At 42.0% G+C, this 15821-nt stretch overlaps 3 protein-coding genes across 6 annotated transcripts; 1 reads left to right on the top strand and 2 right to left on the bottom strand.

The window, feature by feature from the left end:
* The first annotated feature begins 482 nt into the window (after positions 1-482).
* On the top strand, positions 483-2717 carry LOC104800293 (abscisic acid receptor PYL8). Its single transcript, XM_010523086.1, has 3 exons — positions 483-867; positions 1337-1552; positions 1868-2717. The coding sequence occupies exons 1-3, from the start codon at positions 730-732 to the stop codon at positions 2084-2086; spliced, it is 573 nt and encodes a 190-aa protein (XP_010521388.1). The 5' UTR covers positions 483-729; the 3' UTR covers positions 2087-2717.
* Positions 2718-3131: 414 nt separating this feature from the next.
* Positions 3132-9117, bottom strand: LOC104800292 (ATP-dependent zinc metalloprotease FTSH 11, chloroplastic/mitochondrial). Its single transcript, XM_010523084.2, is given in 17 exon segments — positions 3132-3531; positions 3636-3689; positions 3821-3910; positions 4055-4336; positions 4424-4572; positions 4714-4817; positions 5656-5762; positions 5840-5965; positions 6082-6139; positions 6283-6344; positions 6550-6600; positions 6749-6868; positions 7182-7305; positions 7465-7550; positions 7658-7750; positions 8050-8203; positions 8316-9117. Coding segments are annotated over 17 exon segments (2463 nt in total). The 5' UTR covers positions 8969-9117; the 3' UTR covers positions 3132-3381.
* A 126-nt stretch (positions 9118-9243) lies between these two features.
* Positions 9244-13238, bottom strand: LOC104800290 (polypyrimidine tract-binding protein homolog 2-like). 4 transcript variants are annotated; one of them, XM_010523082.1, is made up of 11 exons: positions 12463-12663; positions 12159-12368; positions 11956-12016; positions 11379-11441; positions 11218-11291; positions 10847-10942; positions 10670-10727; positions 10288-10392; positions 10105-10186; positions 9839-9951; positions 9244-9745 (listed from the first exon to the last, which is right to left on the bottom strand). In XM_010523082.1, the coding sequence occupies exons 2-11, from the start codon at positions 12191-12193 to the stop codon at positions 9473-9475; spliced, it is 960 nt and encodes a 319-aa protein (XP_010521384.1). In that variant the 5' UTR covers positions 12194-12368; positions 12463-12663; the 3' UTR covers positions 9244-9472. The 4 variants fall into 4 exon arrangements, with proteins under 4 accessions (XP_010521384.1, XP_010521385.1, XP_010521382.1 ...); XM_010523083.1 differs by having other exon boundaries at positions 11956-12013; XM_010523080.2 differs by lacking the exon at positions 11956-12016 and adding an exon at positions 13150-13238 and having other exon boundaries at positions 9292-9745.
* Between the last annotated feature and the right edge of the window lie 2583 nt (positions 13239-15821).

Raw genomic sequence — 15821 nt, 5'->3', positions numbered from 1 at the left:
CATATAATCAAAATAAAAACAAAACTACTTAGACAATACACATATATCTATGGATTTTATATATATACTTTACATAATTTTCCAATTTGAAATGTAATTAGGGAAACTTTGAATATATATATAATAATAATTTTATAAACATAATCAGAAAATTAGACCGTATAGAATAGAGTTAATTTTGTAAGGCTAACCCAATCAAAACAGTGAAAATACTTGCATACATACAAAAGCCGCCAGGGGTATATTCGTCAATATCGCAAGACCAGAAAAGGACAAGAAATGGCACTCCCGTAATACTCTGAAACTTCAGGGGCTATTATCCACTGACACTCTCTCATCGTCTCTCCCATCTGTTTGACAAAAAATAGTATTTTTTTATTATATTTATGGATTTATAAATAAAAAAAGTGGGATATTTTGTGGGTATTTTTAACTGTTTTATTCATAATTTAATATATCGGTTGGTAAAATTAAAATATTTAGAGCGAGAGAGAGGGTCAGTTGGGGCTGTTTTACACACAAGCGACCAACATCTTTTCCTCTTATTCACAAATCCCCTTCACCGGAGGTTCTCGCCGGCGGGGGACATCGGAGTTCGGATCTCCGGTGAGTTGAGGCGACGGTCATCAGGACTCATATAGACTCGATCTAGCCTTTTCCCGTGCTTTTCACTCTCTTCTGCGACGGTTTTGGTGGTCTTTTTGCCGTTTCCGGAACGGCCATATCGAGATGAACGCGAACGGGACGGAGAACGTCATGGCGGCGAGTCCGGAGCGCGAGTACATCAGGAGGCATCACAGGCACGAGCCTATGGAGAATCAGTCCAGCTCGACGCTTGTCAAGCACATCAAAGCTCCTGTTCATCTCGTAAGCTCTCGGTGCTCTCATCTATGTTGTTGTATATACCTTCTGTTTTCGGTTGATTTTTCTGCGTTTTAGGTCCGATTGCATAGTCAATCGATTCCATTTCGTCCTCGGGAAAGTCACGGTCTCTTTTCCTATCCATGCATCTCTTATTATTATATTAACAAACACGGTATCGAGCAAGATGATTGATGAAAAAGCGATATCTGTTGGTTCTAATGGTGTGGAGGATCGATGTATGCACCTTCAGTATCTCTATTGAATCTGTTCTCGAAGCGTTCTGCGAGTTTCAGTGGTGATTATCCGATTACTTTTACTGTTTGATTCGATTTTGGTTTGTGCATTTGTAATTAGGTGATTTCAACTGATTCAATGAATGTGGGTAATTTCCTAGGGTTTGGAGCTTTGTTACGATGTTACAATCATGAATTTATGGTTGACCTCATGAAAACTTTGCTTATCTCTTGAATAGGTATGGTCTCTTGTGAGGAGATTCGATAAGCCGCAGAAGTACAAGCCGTTCGTCAGTAGGTGTGTGGTGAAGGGAAACCTTGAAATTGGTACTGTAAGAGAAGTTGATGTGAAATCCGGGCTACCGGCTACTAAAAGCACAGAGAGGTTGGAATTTCTTGATGATAATGAGCATATCCTCAGCATCAGGATTGTCGGCGGTGACCATAGGCTCAAGGTACCCAATTCACCCTCTTTTTGGTCCGTGAAACATTTTGCATCACTCATTTCTGTTGCTTTGAGTTTGAAGTTTCATTCACAGGCTGCGAAATTCTACAGCTTTTGTTTGTCGTTTTATCCAGAAAGTTCTGCTGCTACCTTATCTAGATTTGAGTTTTAGGCTGTTTGGATTATCGGATGAGTTCCACAGTATGAAAAGGCATGAGCTTGAAAGAAGACATGAGATATTGTTGTTGAGATCTAGAATTCTAGTTTTTAGATGGGGTAAAAAGCTAAAAGCTAACACTGTTGTCAACTGTCTGTACAAAACCAGAACTATTCTTCCGTCATATCGCTTCACCCGGAGACAATAGAAGGAAGACCGGGAACACTAGTGATTGAATCATTCGTGGTGGACGTGCCGGAAGGTAATACAAAGGACGAAACTTGCTACTTCGTGGAAGCTCTGATCAAATGCAATCTTAAGTCATTGGCGGATGTCTCTGAACGTCTCGCAGTTCAGGACCGAACTGAACCGATCGACAGCGTCTGAGATATAACGGGAAAGATTGAAAAAAAAAAGAGAGAACAGATATGAATGATGATCATATCATTATTGTTGGAATGGTGATTCGCCATTGGATGAAGGGCTTTCCAAGTGGAGAAACGGACAGGGCATTTAATCACCATCCACCCATACCAACAAAAAAAAAAAAGAGTTGCCTTTTTTAACTTTCCATTTTGTCCATTTTTATTTGTAAGGCGTTTCTTCTAGAACCAAATATGATTTTGGGGGGTTTCCCTTCTTTGAGGGTAAAAGAGAAAAAAAAAAAGGCCCTCTTTCTGTCTCTCTCCGAAGGAGGGACCACCACACACCACTTGCAGGAATCTTACAATTTGATGTATATCCGGAAACAGTGACAGCTGGAGGGCCTGCTCCCTTCTTTCTTTGAGAGGAGGCTTGACTCCTGAGGTCCCACTACTAATCACTTCACCAAGTTTTAGCCTTTAGGTTTCTTCTTCCTTTTTCCTTTTCCCGCTATTTTTGTTTGGTGAGTAAGAAGAGAGGGATAGAGAGAGAGAGAAAGATAAGAGCCAATCAACCTTTTTTTTTGTTGTTGTTGTTGTAGGGAGGGGTGGGTATGTTTTACAAGAATGATGGAGAAAAGTTCCGTTCGTTTCGAGTTGGGGGTTCGGCTGTAGCCCGTGTTTCACGAGTCAGAAAAATTTTGATTCCTATTTACTTTACACGAGCCATATTTTACCTAATAAATCCAAAGAAAAAGACCCAGAAACATTAGTTGCAAAGGTCCACTCTTTATTCCTAGCTTGCATGCACTGTGTACATTCTGTAATCCCTATTGATTTTGTGTTCCGTTTTTTTTTTGTTCTGTTATGTGCTTTTTTTATGTCAACATGAAAATACGTCCCCGAGTCTTTTCTTTATTGTTTGGTTTGACTTCTGAAATAACTACACAAAGCAATGGTAACACAATGACACACCAACTAATCCGATCCCCTTTGACATTGTGTGTTTCTTTCGGCACTAGTGTCAGAAAGGAGGCATATGAAGTGTGGACGTGGGGGAAGGGCCAACAAAATAATGAGGTGGAAATACATTAAACACCGCATTGTGTGTGTGAATAATAATAATAATCGTAAGAGAGGCTTTGAGGAGGAGAGGTTTTTTTTTTCTCTGTACAAACTTTTTAAGACATGGAAGCCCCTCTTTTCACCACTGGACAAGGTATCTATCTTGTCTTTTTGAAAAGAAAAAAAAATCTATGAAAACTCACTCCTATCTCCCTTTTCCCCCCTTCTTACTACTGCTACTACTACACTTGCTTCTTACGCCAATACCAAGTCTCCTTGTTCCTGTTGTTGCTCCGAAAATTCTTCCCCTTCACGCTGCGGGAGCAGAATACGCTTGATTTCCTCCGCGGTTAGCGTCTCGTACTCCAGAAGTGCGTTTGCTAGCATGTGTAGTTGCTTCTCGTGCTGAAAAAAAGTTTTTTTTGTCAGGAGTCTTGGAAACATCTGGTTCATATTGTTACACGACCAGGAAAAAAAGATACGGTGGGTGTGAGAGTTCGGGTACGAACCCTTTTCAACAGAGATTTGACGCGATCATATGCTTCTCGAAGGAGTTTCACTACCTGCTCAGATCCACCCGTGGAAATTTGTCAGTTCTAAGTGTCCATGGCAGAGAAATGGCAAAGGAGAGTGTGAACAGAGAGAGAGAGAGGAAGGAAAGGAAGAGACTTTGCAAGATTGAAAAGGAGCTGACCTCGGCATCAATGCGTGATTGCATCTCTGAGCTTGGTCTTTCTTTGATATGAACTGGTCCTATTGCCTCGCTCATCCCACAACTCGACACCTTTTTTTACACAATCCACAAAATCATTCTTTACCCATTACGGAATAACTTATTGGGCAAACGTCCCAAACATATTTCCTACTTTTTAATATAAACCAGATGAATCCGGTTGAGCATATTATTCTATCGCAGTGAGATATTTACCATGTATTGAGCGAGCTCGGTGGCCTGGGAGAGATCGCTGCTAGCTCCAGTGGTTACATGGTCCTGACCGAAGATGAGCTCCTCTGCCACTCTTCCTCCCATACAAACATCAAGACGTGCTAATAGCTGCTTCTTGCTTACCGACGTTTCATCCGTTGATGGAAGCTGTGTCACCATTCCCAACGCTGATCCACGTGGCATTATTGTCGCCTTGTGTATCGGATGCGCTCCTTCCGTGTTGAACGCCACTATCGCATGACCGCTTTCATGGTATGCCGTGAGCTGAAAAGGTTACACATCAAGTTATGTCAAGCTTCCGAGCATATAATCCCAAATCCCGCTAGATTATGAAATCGCAAAAGGACACACCTTTTTAGACTCTTCTGATATGAACATTGTTTTTCTCTCCGTACCCATAACTATCCGATCTTTGGCGAATTCCAACTGCACAGAAGTCAACTTCTCGGCCCCTTCAACAGCAGCTTTTATGGCAGCAATATTTACCAAGTTTGCGAGATCTGGATATCAATAGATAGTATTCGAGGAAAACGCGGGGTGAATCTTCATAGATTAAAAGTTTTGTGAACTCTATGTATACCAAAAAAAAAAGAAAGAAGAGGACTTGTTTAAAATGAAAAAGGATTATAGGCACCACCCACCAGCACCATTGAAACCCGGAGTCCCACGGGCAATAGCTTTAACATCAACATCGTCAGCCAAAGGTTTGTCTTGGAGGTAGAGTTCCAAAATCTCTTGGCAGCGGCTGCACCCATCAACCTGGGAAAGGAATTTGCTTTTTTCAACTGGAACAATAACAAAATGTAGAAACAATAAAAAATTCACCTATGCAAGAGAATCAGCGCTTCTGAATCTCCCTGCTAAACTTTAAACTATAATAAAAATGCTACTTTTAACCAAACAGCACACGAAGCATACCACACTACGCCAACCGCAACAGTGAATAAGATTGTAGAGACAAGCTCTTGCGTGAATCTCGATTTGTTGGAAACTTTAGGATCAACCTTGCAAACAAAAGGGGCCATATTAAAAAAGCACGGTACCATTTTAAATTTACAGAAGCCCAGACTCAGTATTTCTCTTCTGATGGGACACTAGCTAAGATCCTTACCATGACAACGTGCAATGGTTGTTTTTCGGATATACCGGGGTTTAGAAATGATTCGTCCAAGTTGCCAGATGCACGCTGCCTTAGCTCTTGCAGCTACACATAAACCATCAGTGATTAACAGAAAACAGAAAACAAACTAAACACCGCCAAGAACAAAGACAGCATAAACATATTTTAGCGTGAAGAGATGGATCTCGTGAAAGAGTTTTACAGCAACATAGCAACAAACTTATCCAAGTTATTCTTGCCTGATCAGATGGAAATGGAAACGAGATTCATGCTGGATATGTAAAATTCGATACAGCAGGAAACATAAAATCCAATACAAATTTCCAGACTAACGGTTAGATCCAACACAGGGTGTTTGTTTACAACTACAAGCAGATAGGACAGTTCTGATACCACTTCTTCATTTTCTAACAATTAAAAGGAAATCATAGCTTTGAGACCAGTGGAATACAACCCCGCAGACACACTTTAAGGAGTTTAGAAACTTACATGACGGTCAAATCTACCAGGCCTTGTCAAAGCTGGATCAAGAATATCTGGCAAATTTGTCGCGGCCATCACTATTATTCCCTGCATAAATGAATTTACTATTAGGGGAAGATGCAGATACGAATCATGAAATCTTACTATCCCTCATCAAGAAGTACCTCATTCTGTTCAAAACCATCCATTTCAACAAGTAATTGATGTAATGTCTTCTTAGTATGGCCTTCCCACTGTTTCCTCGTGGACCCAACAGCATCGATCTCATCAATGAAAACAATACAAGGTGCCTGTGACACAACCATCAACATCTCAGATTGCATTCATGACATTTTAATTATGCCTACCGTCTTTCCAACCTAACAGGCCAATTCCTTCTCTCTTTTCGAGTGATGTGAAGACAGACCTTTTTCTTAGCTGCCTGAAACAAGGATCTTACACGCCGAGCTCCAACCCCAACAAACCTGTCAACAAACAAAAGAAAGCGTGATTACCATTTTAATAATCAAATTTTAATCAAGGAGCTCCTAGATGGTAATACAAAGATAATGGTCAGTCAAGTTGCTGAAGACAGAAATAAAAAAGACAACTAGAAGAAACGCCTCACATCTCTTCAAATTCAGATCCAGCCCTGTAGAAGAAAGGTACCCCAGCTTCTCCAGCAATTGCCTACAAAATAACAAAAACATGTCAATTCGTGGCACTCTACGAATACGATCAGTAAGCCTAATCAGAAAAGGAAAATGAAAAGCCGTTCGCAAGTGGAATGTGGCAGAAATTGATACCCACACATGAAATAATTTATTCACGAAGATTAACTCTTGATTCCCATCTCATTCAACAAAAGACAACTAGTGGATATGCCAAAACTTACTTTAGCCAGCAAAGTCTTTCCCGTACCAGGTGCACCTGTTAGAAGAATTCCCTGGAAGCATATATTTGTTAAGAGACTTATCAAGTTAAAAACGGATGTAACTACAGATAGATTGTAGCTTTGACATGGCAAAACCAAAGACAATAAGATGTGTGGTAGAGAAGGTGCAATACGAAGAAAAAACAACTCTCATGCAAACCTTTGGCAACTTCCCTCCAAGACGGGTAAACTTTGATGGGTTTTTCAGATATTCTACCACCTCCTCAAGTTCTTGTTTCGCATCATCACAGCCCTTTACATCCTTAAACGTTTTGACATTCTGCGGCAAACAAACTCATCAAGAAATGCCACAACGAGGCAGCTCTACAAATTCAATTGTATCAAAGCCAATCTCAACTGACTATAGCTAAAAAGCCTTCGACTGGTATCCAAACAAACAATAGTTAAGTCATGCAATCAGGATGCTACCAATTACCAAACAAGTCACCTGCCACCAACTAGGCAATTTCCCATAGTTTTTTTTATAGACCTTTACGACTGGACTCAAGCTATGTGTTTCTTGGCAGCCTTACTTCAACTACTTTAGGCTTCTTGTGAATAGTTACTGAACATTTAGAACATCAAATTTCTACCTTCTCTGGCATTATTTCTTTGTTCAACTCTTTTGGAGCATATGAAGAACTTGAACCAACACCTGATGTTCCGATTCCTCCCAGGCTTCCAATGTACTTTTGCAGAGCGGCTGCACCCATCAACCTGGGAAAGGAATTTGCTTTTTTCAACTGGAACAATAACAAAATGTAGAAACAATAAAAAATTCACCTATGCAAGAGAATCAGCGCTTCTGAATCTCCCTGCTAAACTTTAAACTATAATAAAAATGCTACTTTTAACCAAACAGCACACGAAGCATACCACACTACGCCAACCGCAACAGTGAATAAGATTGTAGAGACAAGCTCTTGCGTGAATCTCGATTTGTTGGAAACTTTAGGATCAACCTTGCAAACAAAAGGGGCCATATTAAAAAAGCACGGTACCATTTTAAATTTACAGAAGCCCAGACTCAGTATTTCTCTTCTGATGGGACACTAGCTAAGATCCTTACCATGACAACGTGCAATGGTTGTTTTTCGGATATACCGGGGTTTAGAAATGATTCGTCCAAGTTGCCAGATGCACGCTGCCTTAGCTCTTGCAGCTACACATAAACCATCAGTGATTAACAGAAAACAGAAAACAAACTAAACACCGCCAAGAACAAAGACAGCATAAACATATTTTAGCGTGAAGAGATGGATCTCGTGAGCAGAAACAATGAATAGAGGATAGATAACAGTAATACGTAATTATATCATACAGAGATATGGTCAACCTTTCAAGACATAGAACTAATAAGACACAAGAAATAAGACATTCTAAAAATAGCCATGCTCAAGCAGTTAGCCTTTCTCGAATTCTTAATTCAGGGGGAAAAAACGGAGCAGAAAGTCAAGATACCAATGTAGGAAGACTAGACTGTTTTCCGGATTGTTCATCAGGAAGATATTCTGAAATGGCATTCGTAATGACAAGAGCTCGAAGATATTCAGCGACGCCTCTGCTGTCCACTGCGTGTTCCCTTTGCTCAAACCGTTTGATAGCGGCCTCAGGGCTTGAAGAAACAAGGCACCATTCAACAACAATCAAATCAGAACAACGGATTCCACTACAACATCGGAGAAATTGAAGTGTGAAAATTTCTACAATGCGAATTCTGGGTTTACCTGTGCTTGTTGAGCTCTGCCAAGAGAGCGCTCTGCAACGCCGCGTCCTTGGGGTTGGAATCAGCCTCCGCGATGAGTTTCTCGAGCCGCTTCTCCTGCCGCGAAAATGGCCACCAGCTCAGCCACTCCCACTCCATCACCTTCTCCACAGCTCTCTTTATCGCAGCCCAGATCCCCATGAGAAGCACCACCACCGGAAATTTGCTCTTGCGCTCGTCTTTATCCTCCGCTGTTGCTCCTCGGCCTTCGCTCTCCGCCGCAAATCCACCGTCGCTCTCCCCCTCTCCGTTATCAATTTCTAATCCATCAGGCTCCGGCACCTCGGCAGCAGAAACTGAGCCCGTCGTCTCGGCCAAATCCGAAACCTCGCCGTTACAATCACCATCTCGAGAGTCGGGATCCTTGACAGGAGAATCGGAATCGAAAGCGACATTGTCAGGGTGCAAAGTGCAAGGAAGGGGAGGAAATCGGGACTTGAGAAGAATAGAAGAGAAACGGTAAAAGCGGGAGAGAGATGGAGGGCTAAAGCAGAGAGAAGAGGAAGAGGGGAGAGAGAAGAGGGAAGGGTGACGCTTGGAGGAAGGAGAAGGGGAGAAATGGAAGGAAGGAGAAGGGCGAAAGAGAAGAGAAGCTTGGAGGGTAGCACCAGACATTGGGTATGGATACTGTGTAGTCTCCTTAGGGTTTTCGCAACGTTATCGTCGTCTTCTTCACTTCTTCTTCTTCTGCTCTCTCTCCCTCTACGCAGAAGAGAGATGAGAGCTGTTATGAACCACAAATACTTCAATTATGTTTTCGAGTCTTAATAGAGATCGAGAGTGAGAAGGAGACCTTATCTCCTCTATCTATCAAAATGTTTAGATAGAGTGTCGGCCTTTTTGGATTTTTTTGGCGTTTGCTTCAACCTTTCAAAATCATATATCACAAATAATAATATATGGCCACTTCAATTTAAAGGGAAATGTAACAGTCAATAGGGTTACATGCCAAAAGCATATATATATATTAGCATATTAAGGTGAATATATCTGCTTGAATTTTCAGACACAAAGCTGTTTGTGTTTCAAAAAAAAAAAAAGAGTACCAAATGGTTAAGACAAATTTACTAAAAACCAAGAAGAGAGACATCTTCTCATGGGACCAACCAAGCAATGGTCTCATTGCATCTGACCAGTACCAGAGCCAGTGCCATAAGATGGCATCGGACCGGGCCCTGAGTGCTGCTGCTGCTGCGGCATCATGGACCCTGGTGCGGGACCCATGTAAGGATAATGACCTCCTCCCATGGCCATAGGCATGGACTGCCCTGGTGAGACCCACTGGGCGCCGCTGCTGTAGGGGTGAGAGCTTGGATGCATCCCGGGTTGTTGGGCCGGGATAGGCACGGCTGGGTTGGGTATGGTGTAGTCTCTGCTTCTGTCGTTGTTTACCTGCAAAAAAACAGAGACTTGAGGATGTCAACAACGTCTTTGCGAGGCGAGTCCAGATGAATAATACCGTTTTGAGTTGAAAACGGGTTTTACTTTTATGCTGAGATCGGTGTGGCGAGAATAAGTGATGTGGAGCTTGCAGAATCCACCGTCGTAAATGCAGTGTCCCTCCAACGCTTCCTTCGCCACAACCGCAGTTTGGACATCTGAAAATACACAAAAAAATATTCAACAAAAAACTGTCAGAATTAGATCTCATACCAAAAACCTCATAATATGAAGAATCCACCAGCCCGAGTCATCCAATGAACATAAAATAACACGGGAATTGTAGACAATGAGGGGGCGGGAACATGCACCTGGGTATTGAATTAGAGCCTGGAGACCACCGTTCTTGTCAAACATGGCAATCTTTTGAACAAGTCCAAAGGCCGAGAAAACCTACTCAGTGAAGATATGAAGGCGGAAGTTAATCAATATGTTTGAACCGGTGGATAGAAAAGAATCAACTATCCATTCATAGTGGCTATAACATAACGTACCATGTGCAAAACATCCAAAGTCACTGCATACTGCATGTTCTCGATAGATGCTAGAAGAACGTTACTTTCAGGTTCTAACTTCCTTCCATCCACACCCATTGTCACCTGGCAGGGTTTAACAAAATAATCTTTTAGTCATTACAGTAATAAGAGACAGAGATCCTACAGTACAAACTACAACAGAACTTCAGCCAATAGTGTGAAAAAATACAACAATTCGCTACTCCAGTAAGAGATACGAAGAAATCAGATATAATGCAGTGGATAATCTAATGCGGAAATGAATGATTAAAAGAAGCTAGAGAAACAATAAAGTAGAGAATCGACATTGATGCAATTTGCCAACAGAACAGAACACCAATATCAAGTTTCTAATTCTTACCTGGCCAGTACTATCAATGGCTGATGGTGCAACTGGGAGGTAAGGGTTAGTATAGTCCCTGCACAGAAGAAGGAGAACATTTGGAATCAATTTATGATCGGAAATACCAACTGAAAAAGAACATTCTTCAACAAGTGATGTGTAAGAACACTATAGTTGGAAATGCAATCAAGATACCTGCTTCGATGGCTCTGGAATTTGACAGTTAAATCTGTATGAGCAGAATAAGTAATCTTAAGACTGCATGGCTCCACATGCTCAGGGAGTAAATACCTGATACACAGAAAGAGCAGTCGGTCAATAGCTATGCCTAACATATAGGACATAACATGAATAAAAACCTAGGATGTGCATGACAAAGCCAGCAAATCAAAACATTAACAATCCCCAACATGAATCTAGCGTCTAATTTGTATTCCCCATTTCCCTTATCGCTTGGCCTAGATTTAAGTTTTATATCAATTGATAAAACATTACTGTCTAATCTAGAACTACACAATCCTTCCAGTCGGACCAAATGCCGCGTCAAACATTTAATACAACATCACCTAGGAATGCTTCTTCCGTCAAGAGCATTCTTCGCAGAAGTAGCAGTCTCCACATCAGAGAATTGCACCAGCGCCTAAAAGCAATGCAAACAAAAAGGGTATCAGAGCAAGCACTGGAAAAATCAAAATACATCCATGCAATCATAGGATCAGTAACATACTTGGTATCCAGCAGTCTTCTCAAAAGTGGTAATTTTGTGGACAAACCCAAAAGCCGAGAATACCTGCATCACAGACCGGCTTTAATCTTGTGGACAAACCCAGGAGTAATAATTAGCACTCGGTGCAATAACACAAAGACCATATTAGCAAAAACATATGTGGTACAGAAACTCACGTAAAATTATAAAGGTTAGGCTATCAATAGATACCAACCAAACATAAGGGAAAAAATAAGAACGAGACCAACTTAAAGCCTCAGGAAGACACAAGAATTGTCTTGGTACATATTAACCAAGAATCCAAGATGCTTATAAAAACTCAGAATTGTTCTGAATAGGTTAGCAGATTGATGAACTCCAGATCGAATTCTTAGAGCAGAGTTGAAGAAATTTCGCCTGAACTTTATATTACCATAGCAGTGCAAATATAGCTGCACATATTAGATTAAATCAACATAATAACTAGACCTATTTAGACCATGTACGAGAGCCTAAAGGATTTGATAAAAGGGAAGCGTGAGGTAGAGTAGGGAAGAAAGAGGCAGTGTTAGGGAAAGGAGAAAGGAAACAAACACACATGCGATCTTTCTCCTAACGCATTAGGCTGCCACTGAAGATATTGCCTTGACATGGCCCTGCTGATCCATTTACATTCATGTCAAAAGAAAGCTTTCAGAAGCACGACAAACTACAACCTAGTTATCAGAATCTCACTGGGACATTGTTCAGCGATGTGTTTACCTCTTCTAGACAAACCAAAAAGGTATATGGTGTACTTACCAGATGCAAAACATCGATGCTGACAATGCGAGCATCTTGACCCTCAATTGTCACCAACAGAACATTTCCAGCAGCATCTGCTGTCGTTTTGTTATTCACTATTTCTTGCCTGTTGGAGTACTGGAGGTAGACGGTTTTACCTCGAACTTGAGCAGGCTCCAACGAAGAAGCGTAGTATGAAATCATTGCTATTGCTTGATTTAAATCCGCCTGAAAGAATTTACAAATAACCAAAGGTAACCACGATTAGCACTCATCCTCTGGGTAGCCAAAAAAATATTTCATTTAGAAGAGTTCCACTTACAAACTCAATGAAAGCCTGATTTCGGTTGGCCCCAACATTGCACTTTGTATTCACAACCTTACCAAAGGGCTTCCCAAGTTCAATCAGCTCCTCTTCGGTGCATTCCCATGGCAAATTTCTCAAATGAAGAACCTTAGTAGGGGGTTGTGTGTAACGGAACTGTGGTTGGCTGGAAACAGAAGACATAGTGTGCTAACAAGCCTGAACTAGTAAAGAACAAAAACAAAAATTAGGACATCCTCGAACAACCGTTTTCTCATTGAACCGCGGAAAAACCCATCATCCTGAATGCAACTGGACACCACAAGGTACTGATCCAAACGAGTTAAAGTCCAGATCCTAACACAAACGCGCAATTGAAACCACCAAGACACCTACAGCCTGGAGATACGAACATATATACACTTCCCAAGCACCTTCGAGCCAAATTTCGACGAAGAGCTACGATTTCAACATAAAATTCCGCAGGAATCTTCGATTCAACAGAAATTTCGAGATTTTTTTAAAAGGAAGAATCATAAATAAAACAACAACACGTAGCAGATCATAGAGCATCAACATCGAATCGGATAAGTCAAACAATTCCCATATAACAAACTAACAGCGATACTTCCATGATACAGAAATTTCAACGCAAAAAAAAAGGAAGAAGAAGAAGAAGAAGGAAGAATCGAGAAATCATATAACCTGAGGAAATCCTTTGAGCAAAATTCTACAATTCGCAGATACGCCTCGAGATTTAGGGTTTGGCGAAAAGAACAGAGGAACGATGATATATGGAATGAATTAAAGCGTTGAAACCAATACGACGTCGTTTAGGAAGCGTCTTGTTTAATGAACCAACTACTAATGGGCCATTTGTAAGCAAATAAGACTTTGGGCTAAGGCCCATTATCCCTTTTCCAGTTTCATACACACCATCTTCAAAAAGAACAGAAGTATTTCCAATCAAATCCACATTAAATTTAAACAATACACTTTTCCAATAATCTCACAACATACATTCTGATTTTTCATGACACACACACATGACATATATATATATATATATGAAAAAGCTTTTTTTTTTAGAGAGAGAAAACTCTCTCATTTCTCTCTACCCCTTCGAACCCTAGCGCACCCAATTGGGCGGCCGCCGGCCGGCCACCCCTCCCTGTCAATATGCCCCCAAGACTGAGATCAAACTCTGCGCCTCCATCCCCTGGTATCTTAGGGTCTCGACCTTCTACCTCTCTTCCCCCACCCTCCTCCATCTCAGAAATCTCCCAGCAAAATCCAACCACTAAAGTTCCGACCAGTTCAAGCCGCATTATATCAAAAATACCCTTAAAATCCTACTTCTACTTCAACACCTACCCTTGTGACTATGTGACCAATGTGACCGAAATATAGTATGGTCACATATTGATCTCATTGTTCATAACGTTAAATTTATGATGTTTTAATCAAATGATTAGTAAGATATACAAGGTATGAACATAATGAATTAGTGTGATCACCATAAATTTAACGTTATAATCGATAAAAATCAAAATGTGACCATACTATATTTCGGTCACATTGGTCACATGTGACCAGGGTAGGTCTTGAAGTAGAAGTAGCATTTTAAGGGTATTTTTGATAATGCCCCAGTTCAAGCTATGAACAGGACTTTCCGGCTCTTCCATCTCCCTCTCCTGTAGCACCTCCCTCACTCAGTTTGGCGCAGCCTCTGCATTCCCCCCCCCATCTATTCCCCAAGTCCCAACCCTAGAGGTTAGAGAACATGTCCCCCCTCCATCAGCTACTCTGGAGAATCCCGACAGCTGGAGCCGTCGTCTTCTAAACTCCTTGAGACCTCTCAAGAGGACAGGTACGCCGACCATTCACTCCTTAGGGGCCCCCCTGATTTCGATTACAGCAGAGACTCTCGAATCCTCAGCTTCGGAATGGGCCGATTTTGTCATCGGCCAATTTTACGGAATCCCGCCGGCTATGGGACGTGTTATCGGTATTACCAATGCTCTCTGGTCAAAGGCAGGTCCTCGGGTTGGGGTTTTTGATATTGGCAACGGAACGTTTCTGTTCAGGATGCCCAATCGCGCAACCAAGGAAGTTGTGTTGAGCCGTAGGTTTTGGCATATCGCTTCTTGTCCAATGTATGTATCCCCTTGGAACCCTTATCACATGCCTGAGAAACCAGTTCTGACATCTATGGCCTGTTGGGTCTCCTTCCGCCGAATGCCGCACCAAATGTTCAGTTCGGAATGTCTCAGTCGAATTGCTACTAGCATTGGTGACCCACTGTACTCTGATCGGGCAACGATGATGAAGGAAAATCTCTCTATGGCCAGAGTCTATATCAACGTCAATCTACGGGTTACTCCTCCGAAGAGTATTGTTGTAAGTCTGCCTAATGGTCAGGAGCATGAGATTGAGGTAGCCTATGTTTGGCTTCCTCCGCGATGCTCTCACTGCTCGGAGATTGGTCATAGCCTCAGTCGTTGCCCGTTTCGTTCTCCGTCTGATACCCAGGTCGAGAACCAGTCCGCCAGTGGTGTAGATCCTCCTGTTGAGGCCCATCCCAAGGCTGTTCTTGGAAATGCCGCTGCACCTGTACCTGACCAGAGCCTGACTAGTGAGCCCCCTATACTCACTGAGGAACCATTGTTGCAGGATGCGCCTAGCTCCCCTCCTTCTAATGCAAGAAAAGCAGTCCAGACCTCCTCATCTCCACAAGAGGCTAGTGAATCACATATGCACGAGGTGGAATTACACAACCCCCCACTACCTCCCGTTCAGGAAATGCCAGAGAACCTGAATTCCACACAACCCACTCTCTTGCTAGAACCCAACCTTTTAACCACTGAAACCAAAAGCCAACATACACCAAGCCCGAGCAAAACTAAGCCTTCCAAACAAGCCAGTCAGTCCAATTACAAGACTAAAGGAGAGGGGCGTGGTCGTAAGGCCACGAGGAGGTCATAAACTCAGCACGGGATCCCCATGAATTTTTTTGCGTGGAACACAAGAGGGTTGAATGCCCAAACTAAGAGATTTTTGATACGGAAGTGGATTTTGGAGCATAAACCTTTTTTGGGCGGTCTTTTGGAAACACACATCAAAGAATCTAATGAGGCTCGGATCAAGAGTGCGATACCAGCAAATTGGAGACATTTTGTTTATTTTCAACCCGGAGGAACATCAAGAATTTGGTTGGTGTGGGAGCCAACAACCTCAGTACTTGTCTACCATAAAACGAAGCAGTCCATTACATGTGGAATCCGACATGGTGATACAGGGATATCTCTTACGGTGACTTTTGTATATGGTTCCAACATTGCTGCGGAGAGGAAAACACTATGGCAAGACCTCGCCTT

This window comes from Tarenaya hassleriana, unplaced genomic scaffold (genome assembly GCF_000463585.1).
Source record: "Tarenaya hassleriana unplaced genomic scaffold, ASM46358v1 Cleome66, whole genome shotgun sequence".
NCBI lineage: Eukaryota > Viridiplantae > Streptophyta > Magnoliopsida > Brassicales > Cleomaceae > Tarenaya > Tarenaya hassleriana.
Note: the sequence above shows the minus strand (reverse complement) of the source record. Positions and strands in the feature narration are given on the sequence as shown.